Source organism: Coregonus clupeaformis, chromosome 37, assembly GCF_020615455.1.
Source record: "Coregonus clupeaformis isolate EN_2021a chromosome 37, ASM2061545v1, whole genome shotgun sequence".
NCBI classification, from domain to species: domain Eukaryota; kingdom Metazoa; phylum Chordata; class Actinopteri; order Salmoniformes; family Salmonidae; genus Coregonus; species Coregonus clupeaformis.
The window spans coordinates 6,487,556-6,505,072 of NC_059228.1; the positions used below are offsets into that span (position 1 = coordinate 6,487,556).

Here is a 17,517-nt window from a genome sequence, read left to right on the forward strand (position 1 = left end):
CTTGATGATTAGTTGACATGTTGAATCAGGTGTGCTTGTCCAGGGTTACAATAAAAATGTGTACTGTTGGGGGTACTCGAGGACCAGGGTTGGGGAAAAATTTACCAGACATGTTCCAGTAAGAATCCTGCCTAGGGTTGCAAAATTCCCTGGTTTTCCAGAAATCCTGGTTGGAGGATTCCAGATTTCCTGCTTATTCCCTCATTCCAGGAAACCGCCAACAGGGATATTGGGAAAACCAGGGATTTTTATTGAAAGTTCCCAGAATTTTGCAACCCTAATCCTGCCCATAGATAATGTACAGTTACATTTGTGAGTAACTAGACGCAACACGAATGCACAGCATTTAAGTACATTTTCCTGCATAGTCCCATGTTTGTGGTTGTACTGTCATCTCTTTAAACTTACTTGTCATGTTGTACTCATTTTATTCAATATTAAAATAACCTATTTATTCATATTTCTACCGTTGCAAGTATTTTTTCCTGGGTTTATGAAAAATATACTGTAGCTACACACTGTCTCGAATAATTTCAGTAAATTGAATAAACTATTTTACATGTCCAACTGTTCTGAATCTGTTTCATGAGTTGGGTGAAAATGTTCATGCTTCAACTCATTTTGGATATATGCATTTGGGTCCGAATCCAGGGTGTCCCTTAATAATTAGCCCAAAATAACAAAATGTCAAGCTGACCATATTTTAATGAGTACAAACAAGTATAGCTCACAAACTGAAGACATTTATTTTTACATTTTTGGGAAGATCATTGTATTGACTCCTGAGAACTTTCAGGCATAAGGGGGGTGAAATAAAATGATCTCAAAATGCCCTATTTACATGTACCAGATCCAACATGTTGATATAAAAACTAGAAGTTATGGTCTAGACTTAGGGGAGGAAAAGTGAACATTGGCATAGCATATTTTGCATTAGTTCACAAACGTACCTAGACAGAATCCAAAATGTAAACGGTACTACAATGGAGTTTAAGGCAGTAACATACAAGGCACTGAAAACGTCAGTACAATTACCGGTAGTCCTGTTACTTTTTTTTGCCAGGATTTTAATTTTCTTATCAAGAAATTGCTAATATGACAATTGATAAAAAGCTTATCCTGATCTCCCAACACATAAGCAAAAAAGCTAAATACAATCGCAGTGCTATACAAAAAGAACCAAAAGTTTTGTACATAAAAGTTTTATTAAGTTGAACTTTTCCAAAAATTTGCTCTTCTGATATCAAAATGAAAAATGTTTGTTCCACATAACATATTTTTATTTCCACACCGAATGGGTGTTTGTGATTAAGGCTCGTTGCCATTGAGACTCTTCTGTTGTTCGGTCCTGCTCCTGCGAAGCAGGTCTATGTGCTTGGCTCTCATCCATCCATCTCGGGAAAGGGTGGTCTGTCCCAAACTTAAGGAGAGCAACCTGAGGACAAACGTTATGCGAGTTAGCGACACAAAATGACTGCTTCACTTGAGGAGCATGTTATGCTGAATTAAGACATCAGGACAAGGCTGAATAACTTTCACGTAACTTTCACACACCTTGCTACAACAAGCATCCTATGCAGGTCCTCTGCGGTGACGCGCTGGGGGTCATCTTTGCGCATGTCAACAAAGTCATCCTCAACTGCCTGTGGAAAACAGTAACAAGGCAACTGAATAAGAATCAACAAAAATAAGAAACAAAGACTCATTTCTATAGAAAATAGGAGTGGACACGGTAACCACACAGGTTTTGGAAACCTGATACCACGACAAACAAACACCTTGATTGAGCTTAACTATTCAATCCTGCTTTCAGCACAGAAGCTAGGTTCATAAAGGCCAGGTTTGGAAATCAGAAAATCTAAAGTAGCATTTACCTTGGTGACCTCATCAGAGATGCTGTAGTCGAGGGTTCGGGCCACACTCAGGTACACACGGAACTTGTTAATCTGTGATGTCAACTGTGCCATGTGGATGGTAGTGAGATACTCCTCCATGTTGGGTGGGGTCACCTGAGGCTGTAGGGGTACCTGGCAGTCCGACTGTGGGATGGGAAAGATTCTATGAGAAACACAGGGGGGTTGCCTAATTTCCACATCGCACCATCTCCATGCAAGACACAGCTTACTAATGTTTAAAACCCGAGACTCAACATGAGATTATTTCCTGTAACGGCCCGACAAAGATTCAGACCATCTAGTCAATGGGAGATTGGCAAATATGTTGACAAGGTATTTGCAGGATGTTGTCATGTTGAGGGCTTGATTTCAAACCTCTGACGCTAGTAAGCACTGGCTCGCCTGGTGGAAACCATGCCACTGAGTTTAAGTGTGTATATAAATGTTGGGAGTTCATCCGCTCATTTCACATTCACAACACGTACTCAACATCGACAGGAAGATTTAACTTGTGACCATCTGCTCCCACAATTGTTTATGACACATTCACCCTGCCCTTCAATGTGGTGTGGCCTGATAGACAGCCCTATCTCGACACCTCTGGCCAGGATTGTCCCGGTGGCACAGCTGCAGTCATAGCAACTCCATTAGATCAACACACAGAAATAGCACACAGCGCATTCTTTAGGCCGTTTGCAACACAGTGAGGCCAACTTCTAAAGCCAGACCATAGCGCTGCTAGGGGGCTGGGGCTGACCAATGGGCAGTGAGAGGGGGCAGCATGATGACGCTGGTTGGAAACAACCCCATGGCATTTGACACGTGTCAGTCTCCTGAGAGCCTGGCTGAAACCTAACCCCTGTACGCACACGGGGACACACAGGGGCCCCTCCTACGCCCTCTGGTGTGGGCCTTGCCTCCTCTACCCTCTTTGAACTCACCGGCAGCAGTGATCGGCCCTCTGATGTGACGAGCACGTTAATATTGCAGGGGAATTCCATCTGGTGGTAGCTGAAGTCATAATCAACCTTCTGCCAAGAGATCAGGTTCCCCAGGGCAGTGATGTTCCGCACACCTATAGCACACACGGATATCTATGAACATCTTACCACAACACAAAGCTATTCGATGGATGAAATGACATTGCACTACCGCAATTGGTAAACCAAATGAATTAATGAATATAGCCTGCCTTTCGCACACAAAAGCTAGAGGCACTCCGATATCTGCTGCGCGTTTGTCACCGCAGTACAGTACCGTAGTTCTTTCGCCCCCTGCCCAGAATCAACCCCTTGTCCTTACCCCCTATCCCCACTTGTGGAGATCTGAGAGGATAAGACAGGTATAAGCAACGTCGAAAAAATCCACCTAGCCTATCAGCGGGCAAGGTGGAGCAATTACCACATTGTGCACACCTATCAAATCCTCTCAGATCTACAGCCTAAAAGTTGTTTCTGGGCAGGGCCTCGGTTTCTTGCCCTAGTGGCTCAGGGTCAAAGCCCTAGTTCCCAGAGCCCCCTCCTCTTACCGGAGCTGTCCAGTTGACCCTGCTCCAGCTGCGTCTCATCCAGGAAGAGGGAGGTGTTCCTAGCCAGCTGCAAGGCTCCACTCACCAGCCGGTTGGCCACGTAGTCCTTCTTAGGCACCAAACGCATGCTGTTCATGGTGTGGAGGCTCATACTGAGACGGTAAGACTACCGGGGAGAAGGAAAACCGTAACCAGTTACTTTAAATGTACATTGATAAACTGTCTGTCGGTTCAAGTCTTGTAATGTATGTTGTGTGATACATGACCAAAGGTATGTGGACACCTGCTCGTCGAACATCTCATTCCAAAATCATGGGCATTAATATGGAGTTGGTTCCCCCTTTGCTGCTATAACAGCCTCCAGTCTTCTGGGAAGGCTTTCCACTAGATGTTGGAACATTGCTGCGGGGACTTGCTTCTATTCAGCCACAAGAACATTAGTGAGGTCGGGCACTGATGTTGAGCGATTAGACCTGGCTCGCAGTTGGCGTTCCAATTCATCCCGAAGGTGTTCGATGGGGTTGAGGTCAGGGCTCTGTGCAGGCCAGTCAAGTTCTTCCACATCGATCTCGACAAACCATTTCTGTATGGACCTCGCTTTGTGCACGGGGGCACTGTCATAATGAAACAGGAAAGGGCCTTCCCCAAACTGTTGCCACAAAGTTGGAAGCACAGAACCGTCTAGAATGTCATTGTACGCTGTAGCATTAAGATGTATCTTCACTAGAACTAAGGGGCCTAGCCCGAACCATGAAAAACAGCCCCAGACCATTATTCCTCCTCCACCAAACTTTACAGTTGGCACTATACATTGGGGCAGGTAGCGTTCTCCTGGCATCCGCCAAACCCAGATTCATCCATCGGCCGGACAGATGGTGAAGCGTGATTCATCACTCCAGAGAACGCGTTTCCACTGCTCCAGAATCCAATGGTGGCGAGCTTTACACCACTCCAGCCGACGCATGGCATTGTGCATGGTGATCTTAGGCTTGTGTGCGGCTGCTCGACCATGGAAACCCATTTCATGAAGCTCCCGATCAACAGTTATTGTGCTGACGTTGCTTCCAGAGGCAGTTTGGAACTCGGTATTGAGTGTTGCAACCGAGGACAGACGATTTTGACGCGCTACCCGCTTCAGCACTCGGGATCTACAAAGTATGCATTCTTTCAGTATTGTCAGACTCTAATCTAATACGGACCTTAAGTGGAAGGCTAAATTAATTTAGTCATGACAATTTAGAAACTGTGCTGCCATACTTCAGGCTAGAGTTGCATATCAGTGTTCCATACCATTTTAACCTCAATTACTAGTGGCAACCAAAAATGCTGCAGCATCCCAATTCAAATCTCAAATAACAGTCAAACCAGTTTTGCTTTAATATGGACCATGATAGGACATATTAACTCACACAAGGCACCAGCTGTTGGATGATCTGATAGAGTCGCTCTGTGTATGAGTTGAGTGGACAGCCACTCAGGTTCAGGGTGAATTTACCCAAAGGCAGGACATCCCGTCTGGTATACCTGTGATGACAGAGACCCACACAATCACTATCAGGAACCACCTTCGAGCTTATTCGAATAAAGAGTTGTGGGGGTACTCACTATGCACTACAGATATGGAGTCATAAATAGAGTAAGAAAAGATACATCATTTATCTCTGGCCCGGTTTCCCAGACCCAGATTAAGCCTAGTCCTGGATTAAAAATAATTCTCAATGGAGAATGTCCATTGAATGGTTTAGTCCAGGACTAAGCTTAAACTGGGTTTGGGAAACCATCCCTTTGTGTATGGAGTGCACACGCACACATTAGAGATGAGGTGTAGTATGAGGTACTCAGCAGCCAGTCCGTCTCCCAGAAGAACGTGAGTGAGGTAAGCAAGCAGCTCTGCCCTCACAGATGCCATCTCAACCAGGAAAGAGGATACAACTGAGAAGGTGAGACCCAAAAGTTAAAACAGAACCTCCACGGAACAGTTAAGGAACTCTATAATTTGATTTTAAAAAGCATTCAAATCAGGACCCAAATTCAGACTTTCGCATAAATAATTAATTGATGTCAGTGGGAGAATTGCACTGCCCTCAGTGAATACAAGTAAACGTATATTGTGATGTGTCCTAGTCTTACAGGCGCTTTGTTCCTCCGTGGGAGCAGAGGGCAGTAGAGGGTTGTTGTGTTGCAAGGGGCGGGCATAGAGCAAGTGGAGACGGGGCACCAGTGAAGCAGGGGGGTCGTGAGCTCTCTGTTCCTCTGGAGTCTCCATACTCTCTGTGGGGTCTAGCAGCAACGACGAGGGGTCTCTGTGTGGATACACAATGCTGTGAGCAATACGGACACACACAGACGTGCGCACACATAACCACAACAAAAATGAAATCAACCTTATTTAAAACAAACTCAAGCGCCTTACTTTTCTTCACTTAGCACAGCCAGGACTGGGTTGACTGAGAGAATCCCATAGACCTCCATTGTGTCGTTCAGCTTGAAGCTGTCCAACTCCTCATAGACCTGTCAACAGAGCACCTGGTGAGTGACAGAGTCAATGGGATCTTTGGAATCACTTGAATATTCTGACACAGAAATATGCTAGTCCCTTGATACAGCTTAGTTACAGAACCCAGGCAAGGCAGCAAAATATTATATAATTCTTGGAAAGGAAGCAATCACTGGACAGTCTGGGCCTAAAATCACAGGATGATTTTGTTAGTTTTACCTTCACTAGACAGGCTGGCCCCCTCTCCCCCGGCAGTGGAAAGTTGAGGTCCAGATGGGAGGAACAGTCTGAGGGGGCCGTTGTCTGGCTGGAGGGGGCTTCGGTCTCCTGCCGCTTGGAGTCCCCGTTGCCATGGGGCTCTATAAATAGAAGAGAGAACAGTTGGTACAGTGGTTCCTCAATTAAACGTTTCGAGCTTATGCGGCGACACTGTGGTAGATGGTGGCAGATTGTGGTAAATTGCATCATTCCGTCATGGCGCCACACTATCACAAGGGGGAGTTACGCTTTTGGCTTCTCTCCCTCCAAAAACAGACAAAGAATTCTAAGAGAACAAACTGGCTTTATTTACCACAGTGTGGAAAGACTGATAGCCCCTCTATATAAAAGTGAGTTTCTGAAACATGGAGTCCTTCTTTGCTTATGAGAAGAAGAAACCGAAGAGTCCAGCGAGGATACGGACAGATAAAGGTTGCTCATATTCTCAAGACCTGAGCTATTTAAATTTGTTTTATTTATGAAATGTACTAGTTTATTTAGACCATTTTTAATGTATTCGCTTAGGCTTGGCCTATTTAGTAGGCTATTTTGGGGCATAAAGCTATATTTGTCAGCATAAAGCTGAGTGACTCACTCATTTGTGGCTTTGGATCAAAATAAATAAGTACGACATTCTTTCCTATAGAGTCTAATAAAAAAATGTTTTGACCAAGTTCATCTGCTCATGTGTGTGTTCAATTATTTGTGACATTATGGTTACAATGAAGAATGTAAACGAAATAAATCAAATAAATCCTATTCAGAATTAATAATTAGATTTGTGTTGGGAGCGGTAATTCCACCCCCCAAAATTTGTGCACTACTTTTGATTTTTTTTGCATTACAAAACATACAAACCACATCATCACATAATGATCGACTACATCACACCTGCTCAACTCCACATTCTCAAATCACCATCACTCTCCACCACACGGCCTCAAACTGCACCATTTTGTTTCTCTCCATTGCCCACACACTTTCAACATTTAGGTAAAGCATCTGACCTTTCCATTGTGTTAATGATGGAATATCGGTTGATTTCCAGTTAAATATACGTTTTTTTCAAGATGATTGACAAGAAAAGTATTATCCAACCCATCGGGTATTTCACTGCATGCACCTTCATATGCCATGTCTTGAAATATGCTGACAGACGGATTAAAAGTACATTTCCATTGTAATACTTCTGACAGCCAACTTTCTAGCTCCGCCCATAACGTTTAGACTTTATAACATTGCCAGAAGGCATGGATTATTTTAACCTAATGAAAAACTAACCTGTCTAATTTAATTTACTGCGGGCCTAAGACCTATGGGTTTAACCTTCTGAATGATTATATTCAAGAAAAAAGCAGACTTCTTAGTTCCGAGAGTCAATCCGTTACCCAACAAAATAACATACATTGATTTAGCCTAATTGTTTTTATGACTACAGACAGTAGGCTATTATTCCTATTTCCCTGCATTAATTCATTTGTCTGCATGTCTATTCAACATTTGGCTAAACAGAAACAATGCCTTGAAACAACAATATATTTATATTTTCACAATGCGGCACATTGCCAATTCAAATCGCTTTGAAAGAGCCTTCTAATATAGCTACTAAAACAATAACTTCAAAAATAGTCCATTCATCACTCAGATTTCTTCAAATCCTTCCTGCTGTGCAGGAAAAGGACGTCATCCAACGTGCCTGGTCGCAGGCTCGCTTCTCTCGGACACCACAAATCCATCTGTAGGTGACACTTTATCCGTTGGAACCACATAATTATCAAGTGAAAAGTAGGCTGTTTGCTTGCCTCCAAGGTGAGTGTGGCCTCTGATGCGATAGAGGAAATCAACAAGATCCATAAGTATTCTTTCACAATAGCTGGCCTTATGAGTGGCTCTCCACCAGCACCCACTTTTGGTTTATGTAATGGACTGTAAGGCACAAGTATCCTATTTTTTGAAAATCGGAATCCACAGGTCAAGTGTAATTGCGCCATTGTCTCTCAACTCTTGGACCATCCGCCAGCTGATTTTTTTGCCCGATGCAGGACTCTAGCGCAAGAGGAGAGACTCTTGGACAGAAACATTCCCACCTCCATTAATTTACAAAGGGTTAGTCTAATAGCTCGGCTAGGTGTGAAAAATCCCCCAATTTGTGCCACAGTTTAGGATACAGATAACTGACTGACCTATTGTAACATGCAGCCTAATGGCCAAAAAGGGCAAACTTGAAATGTTTTCCAGGCTTAAGTCCTCTAAAGTTGTACATTTCTAACGCAATATCACAGACCAGATTTTCCCTAATGAAAAATACATCAACCCCTAAAAATATATCAATTTATTATAATCCACATAATAATTCAAACGAAATGAGCTGTAGCGAGCGAGAGACTGGGTATGCTAAAGATGATCAGAAATAATGTGTCTTTAACCCTGCTTTATAGTATAACTTATTTTGAATGAAAGCTACAAATGAGTGAGTCACTTAGTCGTATGCTGAAAAATATAGCAGTCCACGGTTCTGAAACAATCTTCAGTGCGCCATTGAATTGGAGCCTTTCCTCATTTGTTACCATGTGTATAATAGTGAATTTGACGAAAAAGTAAACTCCAACTGAATTAGGTCTATAATCAATGGCCTAACTGTTAAATGTGCCTGGATTTATAAATCATCAATATATCTACAGAAATAAGACAGATCCTGCTTCTGTTGCCTGTTTGAGTGTTTGTTTAATAGCCTACTGATTCCGTGAGCACCAAGCCTCACGCAACCACAACATGTCGGATAAACAATTTAACAAATCCGGCTGTTTTTAACCTTTGCTATAATAAAGGCCGTTTTTTGTTGTTGTAATCTAACGCCACCTGTTTGTCATATAATATGCAAGCAGCTCTCGCTCCTCAACCCTCTTTCTTGTTATTACAATTATTATGATCATCAATATAATAAGTAATGTCATTATTTGAGTCTTAATACCATAACTTGCTATGTGTGAAGCCTCTCCAGTCATAAGAGATCCACCTAGTCAACAGATATTTAGGAGACCTCATCTGCTGTCCTAACAGTTAAGAGTTACCTGCATGTGCATTGATTATGGGAAAAGGTAGTGAGTCAGTGGTTCCTCCGCCATAGACAGACAATTGCTTTGGAGTTGTTAAAATAACGTTTTTATGTTTCTATATGATCAACCCATAAATAATCTAGACCTACATGCAATAGTATCTCTTGAGCTTTTGACAATGAATTTACATGAGGCCTAATTCACATGATATGCACGGAAATACTAAACCACTAGGCTAATAAATAATCACATTTTCCTTTCGATAATTTCATTTACTTAAATGTTACTTCAAGTTATCAATTTGGAGCGCATGCAAAAGCGATTTAGAGTTGTTGAACGGGAGTGACGAGTGTGTTGATAACTGTAATACACTGCTCAAAAAAATAAAGGGAACACTAAAATAACACATCCTAGATCTGAATGAATGAAAATCTTATTAAATACTTTTGTCTTTACATAGTTGAATGTGCTGACAACAAAATCACACAAAAATTATCAATGGAAATCAAATTGATCAACCCATGGAGGTCTGGATTTGGAGTCACCCTCAAAATTAAAGTGGAAAACCACACTACAGGCTGATCCAACTTTGATGTAATGTCCTTAAAACAAGTCAAAATGAGGCTCAGTAGTGTGTGTGGCCTCCACGTGCCTGTATGACCTCCCTACAACGCCTGGGCATGCTCCTGATGAGGTGGCGGATGGTCTCCTGAGGGATCTCCTCCCAGACCTGGACTAAAGCATCCGCCAACTCCTGGACAGTCTGTGGTGCAACGTGGCGTTGGTGGATGGAGCGAGACATGATGTCCCAGATGTGCTCAATTGGATTCAGGTCTGGGGAACGGGCGGGCCAGTCCATAGCATCAATGCCTTCCTCTTGCAGGAATTGCTGACACACTCCAGCCACATGAGGTCTAGCATTGTCTTGCATTAGGAGGAACCCAGGGCCAACCGCACCAGCATATGGTCTCACAAGGGGTCTGAGGATCTCATCTCGGTACCTAATGGCAGTCAGGCTACCTCTGGCGAGCACATGGAGGGCTGTGCGGCCCCCCAAAGAAATGCCACCCCACACCATGACTGACCCACCGCCAAACCGGTCATGCTGGAGGATGTTGCAGGCAGCAGAATGTTCTCCACGGCATCTCCAGACTGTCACATGTGCTCAGTGTGAACCTGCTTTCATCTGTGAAGAGCACAGGGCGCCAGTGGCAAATTTGCCAATCTTGGTGTTCTCTGGCAAATGCCAAACGTCCTGCACGTTGTTGGGCTGTAAGCACAACCCCCACCTGTGGACGTCGGGCCCTCATACCACCCTCATGGAGTCTGTTTCTGACCGTTTGAGCAGACATGCACATTTGTGGCCTGCTGGAGGTCATTTTGCAGGGCTCTGGCAGTGCTCCTCCTGCTCTTCCTTGCACAAAGGCGGAGGTAGCAGTCCTGCTGCTGGGTTGTTGCCCTCCTACGGCCTCCTCCACGTCTCCTGATGTACTGGCCTTTCTCCTGGTAGCGCCTCCATGCTCTGGACACTACGCTGACAGACACAGCAAACCTTCTTGCCACAGCTCACATTGATGTGCCATCCTGGATGAGCTGCACTACCTGAGCCACTTGTGGGTTGTAGACTCCGTCTCATGCTACCACTAGAGTGAAAGCACCGCCAGCATTCAAAAGTGACATCAGCCAGGAAGCATAGGAACTGAGAAGTGGTCTGTGGTCACCACCTGCAAAACCAGTCCTTTATTGGGGGTGTCTTGCTAATTGCCTATAATTTCCACCTGTTGTCTATTCCATTTGCACAACAGCATGTGAAATTTATTGTCAATCAGTGTTGCTTCCTAAGTGGACAGTTTGATTTTACAGAATTGTGATTGACTTGGAGTTACATTGTGTTGTTTAAGTGTTCCCTTTATTTTTTTGAGCAGTGTATTATCAAAATTCCTTTCAACCGGCATGATGCTGTATGATTCAGTGCATTGTCTATCACATCACTCAAAATACCAGAATTTGTTAAATAATGTTATGCATGCTAACATAAGGCAATAATTAAAGAGCATGCTGTAGAGTTCACAGCTGGCGATGCCTCAACTGCGGGCCAGGTGTGAATCGTTCGGTGGCCTAACCTATTATTGGAATACAAAAGAAGCCATCTATCAGCAGGACAAGAGACTTGCTGAGTTGATTTCTATTTTTAGGGACTTGAAATTGATGTTTTAGGTATAGTCAGGCCTGGAATTTCATGATTTTAGGGGCAAGGCCATTTGGCCTTCAATAGGTGCCCAATCTGCCAGCGCACAAAGGCAATTAACCAAAGTAGCCAATCCAATTGATTTGAAAACCGGAAAACAGTAGCTATTCTTTTAAGAAACACATAAGTCTTTGTAAATGTACATTGTCCTGTTGGAAGGTGAACCTTCACCCCAGTCTGAGGTCCTGAGCAGGTTTTCATCAAGGATCTCTCTGTACTTTTCTCAGTTCATCTTACCCTCGATCCTAACTAGTCTCCCAGTCCCTGCCGCTGAAAAACCTCAGACCAGAGAATCTTGTTTGTCATGGTCTGAGAGTCCTTTAGGTGCCTTTTGGCAAACTCCATGCGGGCTGTCATGTGCCTTTTACTGAGAGTGGCTTCCATCTGGCCACTCTACCATAAAGGCCTGATTGGTGGAGTGCTGCAGAGGTGGTTGCCCTTCTAGAAGGTTCTCCCATCTCCACAGAGGCACTCTGGAGCTCTGTCAGAGTGACCATCGGGTTCTTGGTCACCTCCCTGACCAAGGCCCTTCTCCCCCAATTGCTCAGGTTGGCCAGGCGGCCAGCTATAGGAAGAGTCATGGCGGTTCCAAACTCCTCCCATTTAAGAATGATGGAGGACCTTGTGTTCTTGGAGACCTTTAATGCTGCAGAAATATTTTGGTACCCTTCCCCAGATCTGTGCCTCGACACAATCCTGTCTCGGAGCGCTACGGACAATTCCTTCGACCTCATGGCTTGGTTTTTGCACTTGAGCTCAATTTCAAGTCTCATAGCAAAGGGTCTGAATACTTATGTAAATAAGGTATTTCTGTTTTTTATTTGTAATTAATTTACAAACATTTCTCAAAACATGTTGTCGCTTTGTCATTATGGGTTAGTGTGTAGATGAATGAGGAAATGTTTTATTTCATCCATTTAGAATACGGCTGTAACGTAACAATGTGGAAAAAGTCAAGGGGTCTGAATACTTTCCAAACCACTGTGGAACGTATTCAGACCCCTTGAATCTTCCACATTTTGTTACGTTGCGCGCTCCGTTGCATCGGTCTGTCTTCACTTGTAGCCTACTTCGAAGCTTCAATGCCTGTGAGAAGGCATTGGCTAATAAGAATAAAGATATCTGGCAATTGGCAGCAGAGAGAAGGAAATGTATTATTGAAAAAATTCTGACCATTTGGAACAACAAATACAATAATAGTACAGCCAAGATTAAAAACAGTTGCATGCATTCATGATTGCAATTGCTTTAGTCAACATGCAGTTCATTTATTGTTTAATTATTCAAGGTTCCCTTTGTTATTTATTTTTATAAGTAAAATGCTTGACAGACTAAAGTCTGAAATTTCTAACTCAATATCACAGACCTGATTTGCCCTGACGAAAATACATCAAACCCCTACAAAAAAAACAACCTTACAATAGGTAATGATGTACAGTGAGGGAAAAAAGTATTTGATCCCCTGCTGATTTTGTACGTTTGCCCACTGACAAAGACATGATCAGTCTATAATTTTAATGGTAGGTTTATTTGAACAGTGAGACACAGAATAACAACAACAAAAATCCAGAAAAACACATGTCAAAAATGTTATAAATTGATTTGCATTTTAATGAGGGAAATAAGTATTTGACCCTGCTGCAAAACATTACTTAGTACTTGGTGGCAAAACCTTTGTTGGCAATCACAGAGGTCAGATGTTTCTTGTAGTTGGCCACCAGGTTTGCACACATCTCAGGAGGGATTTTGTCCCACTTTGCAGATCTTCTCCAAGTCATTAAGGTTTCGAGCCTGACGTTTGGCAACTCGAACCTTCAGTTCCCGCCACAAATTTTCTATGGGATTAAGGTCTGGAGACTGGCTAGGCCACTCCAGGACCTTAATGTGCTTCTTCTTGAGCCACTCCTTTGTTGCCTTGGCCGTGTGTTTTGGGTCATTGTCATGCTGGAATACCCATCCACGACCCATTTTCAAATGACCTGGCTGAGGGAAGAAGGTTCTCACCCAAGATTTGACGGTACATGGCCCAGTCCATCATCCCTTTGATGCGGTGAAGTTGTCCTGTCCCCTTAGCAGAAAAACACCCCCAAAGCATAATGTTTCCACCTCCATGTTTGACGGTGGGGATGGTGTTCTTGAGGTCATAGGCAGCATTCCTCCTCCTCCAAACACGGCGAGTTGAGTTGATGCCAAAAAGCTCGATTTTGGTCTCATCTGACCACAACACTTTTACCCAGTTCTCCTCTGAATCATTCAGATGTTCATTGGCAAACTTCAGACGGGCCTGTATATGTGCTTTCTTGAGCAGTGGGACCTTGCGGGCGCTGCAGGATTTCAGTCCTTCACGGCGTAGTGTGTTACCAATTGTTTTCTTGGTGACTATGGTCCCAGCTGCCTTGAGATCATTGACAAGATCCTCCCGTGTAGTTCTGGGCTGATTCCTCACCATTCTCATGATCATTGCAACTCCACGAGGTGAGATCTTGCATGGCGCCCCAGGCCGAGGGAGTTATTTTGTGTTTCTTCCATTTGCGAATAATCGCATCAACTGTTGTCACCTTCTCACCAAGCTGCTTGGCGATGGTCTTGTAGCCCATTCCAGCCTTGTGTAGGTCTACAATCTTGTCCCTGACATCCTCTTTGGTCTTGGCCATGGTGGAGAGTTTGGAATCTGATTGATTGATTGCTTCTGTGGACAGGTGTCTTTTATACAGGTAACAAACTGAGATTAGGAGTACTCCCTTTAAGAGTGTGCTCCTAATCTCAGCTCGTTACCTGTATAAAAGACACCTGGGAGCCAGAAATCTTTCTGATTGTGAGGGGGTCAAATACTTATTTCCCTCATTAAAATGCAAATCAATTCATAACATTTTTGACATGCGTTTTTCTGGATTTCTTTGTTGTTATTCTATCTCTCACTGTTCAAATAAACCTACCATTAAAATTATAGACTGATCATTTCTTTGTCAGTGGGCAAACGTACAAAATCAGCAGGGGATCAAATACTTTTTTCCCCCCTCACTGTATATACACTGTTTATCCAATAGAAAGAAGCATACAGTATTTGTTCATCAACATCTTTGTGTTTTTGTTAATAAAATAATGATAAAAAAGACTAGATGAAGAATATATGCTCAAAGATGCCCTCTGGTGTTTGAAATGAGTATTAATGGCAAGCACCGCGACTCACCGAAGCAGTTTTTTGTTTTGGGGGGGGGGGGTGGTCATTTAGCAGACGCTCTTATCCAGAGCGACTTACAGTTCGTGAGTGCATACATTATTATTTATTTTTTCATACTGGCCCACCGTGGGAATTGAACCCACAACCCTGCTCTACCAACTGAGCTACAGGAGGCCAGACTCTACTGTGGTATGATGCAACTTTTAAAATGAGGAACCATTGTAGTACTGTCAAAACCGTGGCTTCAACCTGGTTCACTAGGCATGAAACTAAAAGAAAACTGTCCAAACTGGGGAGGTACTATCTGAATGCATGTCGTTTTTAAAAGGTTTTGCTACAATGTGCCCTAATGAACATGACTCAGAACTGCTTTACTTGGATGCATGTTTAAGGAGTGTGTACCCACCTGCGTGTGGTTCTCTCTGCTTCTGGGGTTGTGTGTCCATGTCGTCGTCCTCTTCGTAGCTGCGCTTCTGTCTGCTTGGGACATAGGAGGTGGATGGGACAACTCTGGCCTGACTAGAACAGCCATAGCTGTGTGGCAGAGTTAAGAACAACTCCATAGCTTGAGACAGCTACTTAGGCAAACCACTTCACCTTCACAAATAGTGAGCAAAATTCAGACTCAATTCAACAAACAATTAATATGGATAATCACAGAGCGTACTGCATAATCATATTCATAGACTCAAAGCCAAATTTTGACCAAAAAGGCAGATGATAAGTCCCTCATCTTTTGGCAAATAGCCAAATACAAATGCTTTGTTGAATATATACCACAGCAGAAAGAAAGGATATCTCTTTAGCCCAAGGGCTCTCTCCTGGAATAGGGACACAATAGAAGGTCTGTCTCTCGGCAGTCACAGTGTTTCTGGAGTTCAAATCCACCTGAAGATGACGAACACAGGTAATCAAGACTAGTCATGTGAATTTGAATCTTAAAACACTGCCACTCCAGGGCTCAAACTACATCTACATTGTAGACACCACTTGCTTCCATGCAAAGGCCTAATACATTAGCTACACATCTTTGAAACTATGGCTACTGCTGAGCTTAGACAATGTTACATTTACATTTTAGTCATTTTAGCAGACACTCTTATCCAGAGCGACTTACCGTTAGTGAGCGCATACATTTTTCATACTGGCCCCCCCGTGGGAAACGAACCCACAACCCTGGCGTTGCAAGCGCCATGCTCTACCAACTGAGCTACAGGGGACCCTGTTAGAGAGATGAGCTTACCCCACATTCTGTGACATCTTTGTACTTCCCACATCTCAAAACCTGAGAATTGTCAGACAGACAACAAATGACTGGAGGAAGAGAACAAGATCGGAAAAGCTTTTTCCTATTGACCATATACTTCCAACAATTACAGTAAATTGACTATGCACTTTCAACAAGTATATTGACTATGAACTATCTACCAAACGAAAACTGATTGTTTTCACAGGGCTAGGTGAAATACATCTTGAACATCCTATAATTTCTCTGAGTCTCAGCAAATGTCTAGACAGATAACACTGACAGCAGGTGTCTGTGTAATATAGTGCATTATGCAGCTACTGAACCAAAGCAATGGAAGAGTGAAAGGTCTTACGTTGGCCTTGGTTGAGGGGTCCACAGTCTCATACACTCCCATGTAGAACTCTGGATCAAACATGTCTTGGACCAAACAACGGAATTTCACAAGGCTGTTGGGCTTTAAGTAGTGCAGGGGCACATCGTTTAGCGAAGGAACCTGAAATGAAAACAAACATGCTTAGAAATTATGTACAAAAGAAGGGTGTGCTGGATTCTATATTCAGCTTAGTGTGCTGCTACTTCACAGAGACCAATGTTAGTCAAATGAGAATAAATAGCATTCTTCAGTCCATACCCAGCTCTGAGCCTCTTTTTCTTTCAGCTGCCCTTTGAAGTATTCCAACACTTTTGCTTCCCATTCTGGGTTAGAGTTGCTCTGGGCTGCAGGACAACAGAAGAGCCAGACAAACCACATCCGCATTATGCATGCTAATCAGCAGAAAGTCACAACACCGTGTAAAGGGGTGACGTAAACATGTGTATTGACCAATCATAAGAAACAACAGTAACTATTATAATACAAAAGAGAAATTCCACTAAATATTAATTAACTCCGAATCAACCAATGTTTATTAGCTAACGTTAGCAAGTGGTATTTGGAAAATTAAAACAAAACCACACTTATAGCAGTTCCATGTTAGCTAACGTTAGTAAATTATTCCAGTCTCATCAGCTTGTTTAATCTGATAAGACCATCTGTATTGATCCATTTATCTGGAAATCAGCTGTTTCCAAACTCGTAACTAGCTCGCTAACAGTGGCGGGCATCGGTTAGCTAGCTAGCTAAGTTCCTGAACCAGCATGGTATCGCTAGCAGCACCTCATTCACGGCATTTGTCTTCTTACCAAACATCGTTTCGATAACGCCCAATGGGTTGTTTATCCAATCGTGAGATGAAGGCATTGTTTACCAGTAAATCTTTTGGAGGGCAGATAAAACAAATTACAGAAAATATCAATAATTATTCCTCAATAACTTTATCACTCTCTCTCCGGGAGCACAACTCAGTCCGTGTTCACACTGGCGGGAAAATTGCGTCACTAGAAATTAGAACGTAACGTCCTCGTAGTCGCGGGATCTTTTTAGAGATATTTTCGACAATATCTTTAAAATGATTGCATTTTAAATAATATCTATGTTACTAATGTTGACTGTCGACTAGAGAGTAAAGTCAATCAGAAACTTTGTGTAAACGTATTCTTTTTTAATTGCAGTAGCTCATCCACAGCAGTAGCTGGCAGCACTGAATCTTACTCATATTTAATTTC

The 17,517-nt window shown here is 43.0% G+C and overlaps 1 protein-coding gene across 1 annotated transcript; it reads right to left on the reverse strand.

The window, feature by feature from the left end:
- Positions 1 to 687: 687 nt before the first annotated feature.
- LOC121553668 (minichromosome maintenance complex binding protein) lies at positions 688 to 17,440 on the reverse strand. Its single transcript, XM_041866961.2, has 16 exons — positions 17,095 to 17,440; positions 16,544 to 16,629; positions 16,265 to 16,405; positions 15,907 to 15,948; positions 15,462 to 15,551; positions 15,070 to 15,199; positions 6,140 to 6,279; positions 5,837 to 5,934; positions 5,554 to 5,726; positions 5,232 to 5,355; positions 4,833 to 4,947; positions 3,424 to 3,589; positions 2,837 to 2,970; positions 1,875 to 2,039; positions 1,555 to 1,643; positions 688 to 1,435 (listed from the first exon to the last, which is right to left on the reverse strand). The coding sequence occupies exons 1-16, from the start codon at positions 17,150 to 17,152 to the stop codon at positions 1,309 to 1,311; spliced, it is 1,878 nt and encodes a 625-aa protein (XP_041722895.1). The 5' UTR covers positions 17,153 to 17,440; the 3' UTR covers positions 688 to 1,308.
- Positions 17,441 to 17,517: the final 77 nt, after the last annotated feature.

What these genes read in the sequence shown, in the direction of transcription:
- LOC121553668 (XM_041866961.2), bottom strand. Translation starts at nt 17,152, where the DNA reads ATGCCTTCATCTCACGATTGGATAAACAACCCATTGGGCGTTATCGAA. An exon ending in AAGATGTCACAGAATGTGGG is followed by an intron (nt 15,552 to 15,906) that starts GTAAGCTCATCT and finishes CGTCATCTTCAG; the next exon opens with GTGGATTTGAACTCCAGAAA. An exon ending in AGGGCCGATCACTGCTGCCG is followed by an intron (nt 2,040 to 2,836) that starts GTGAGTTCAAAG and finishes CCCATCCCACAG; the next exon opens with TCGGACTGCCAGGTACCCCT.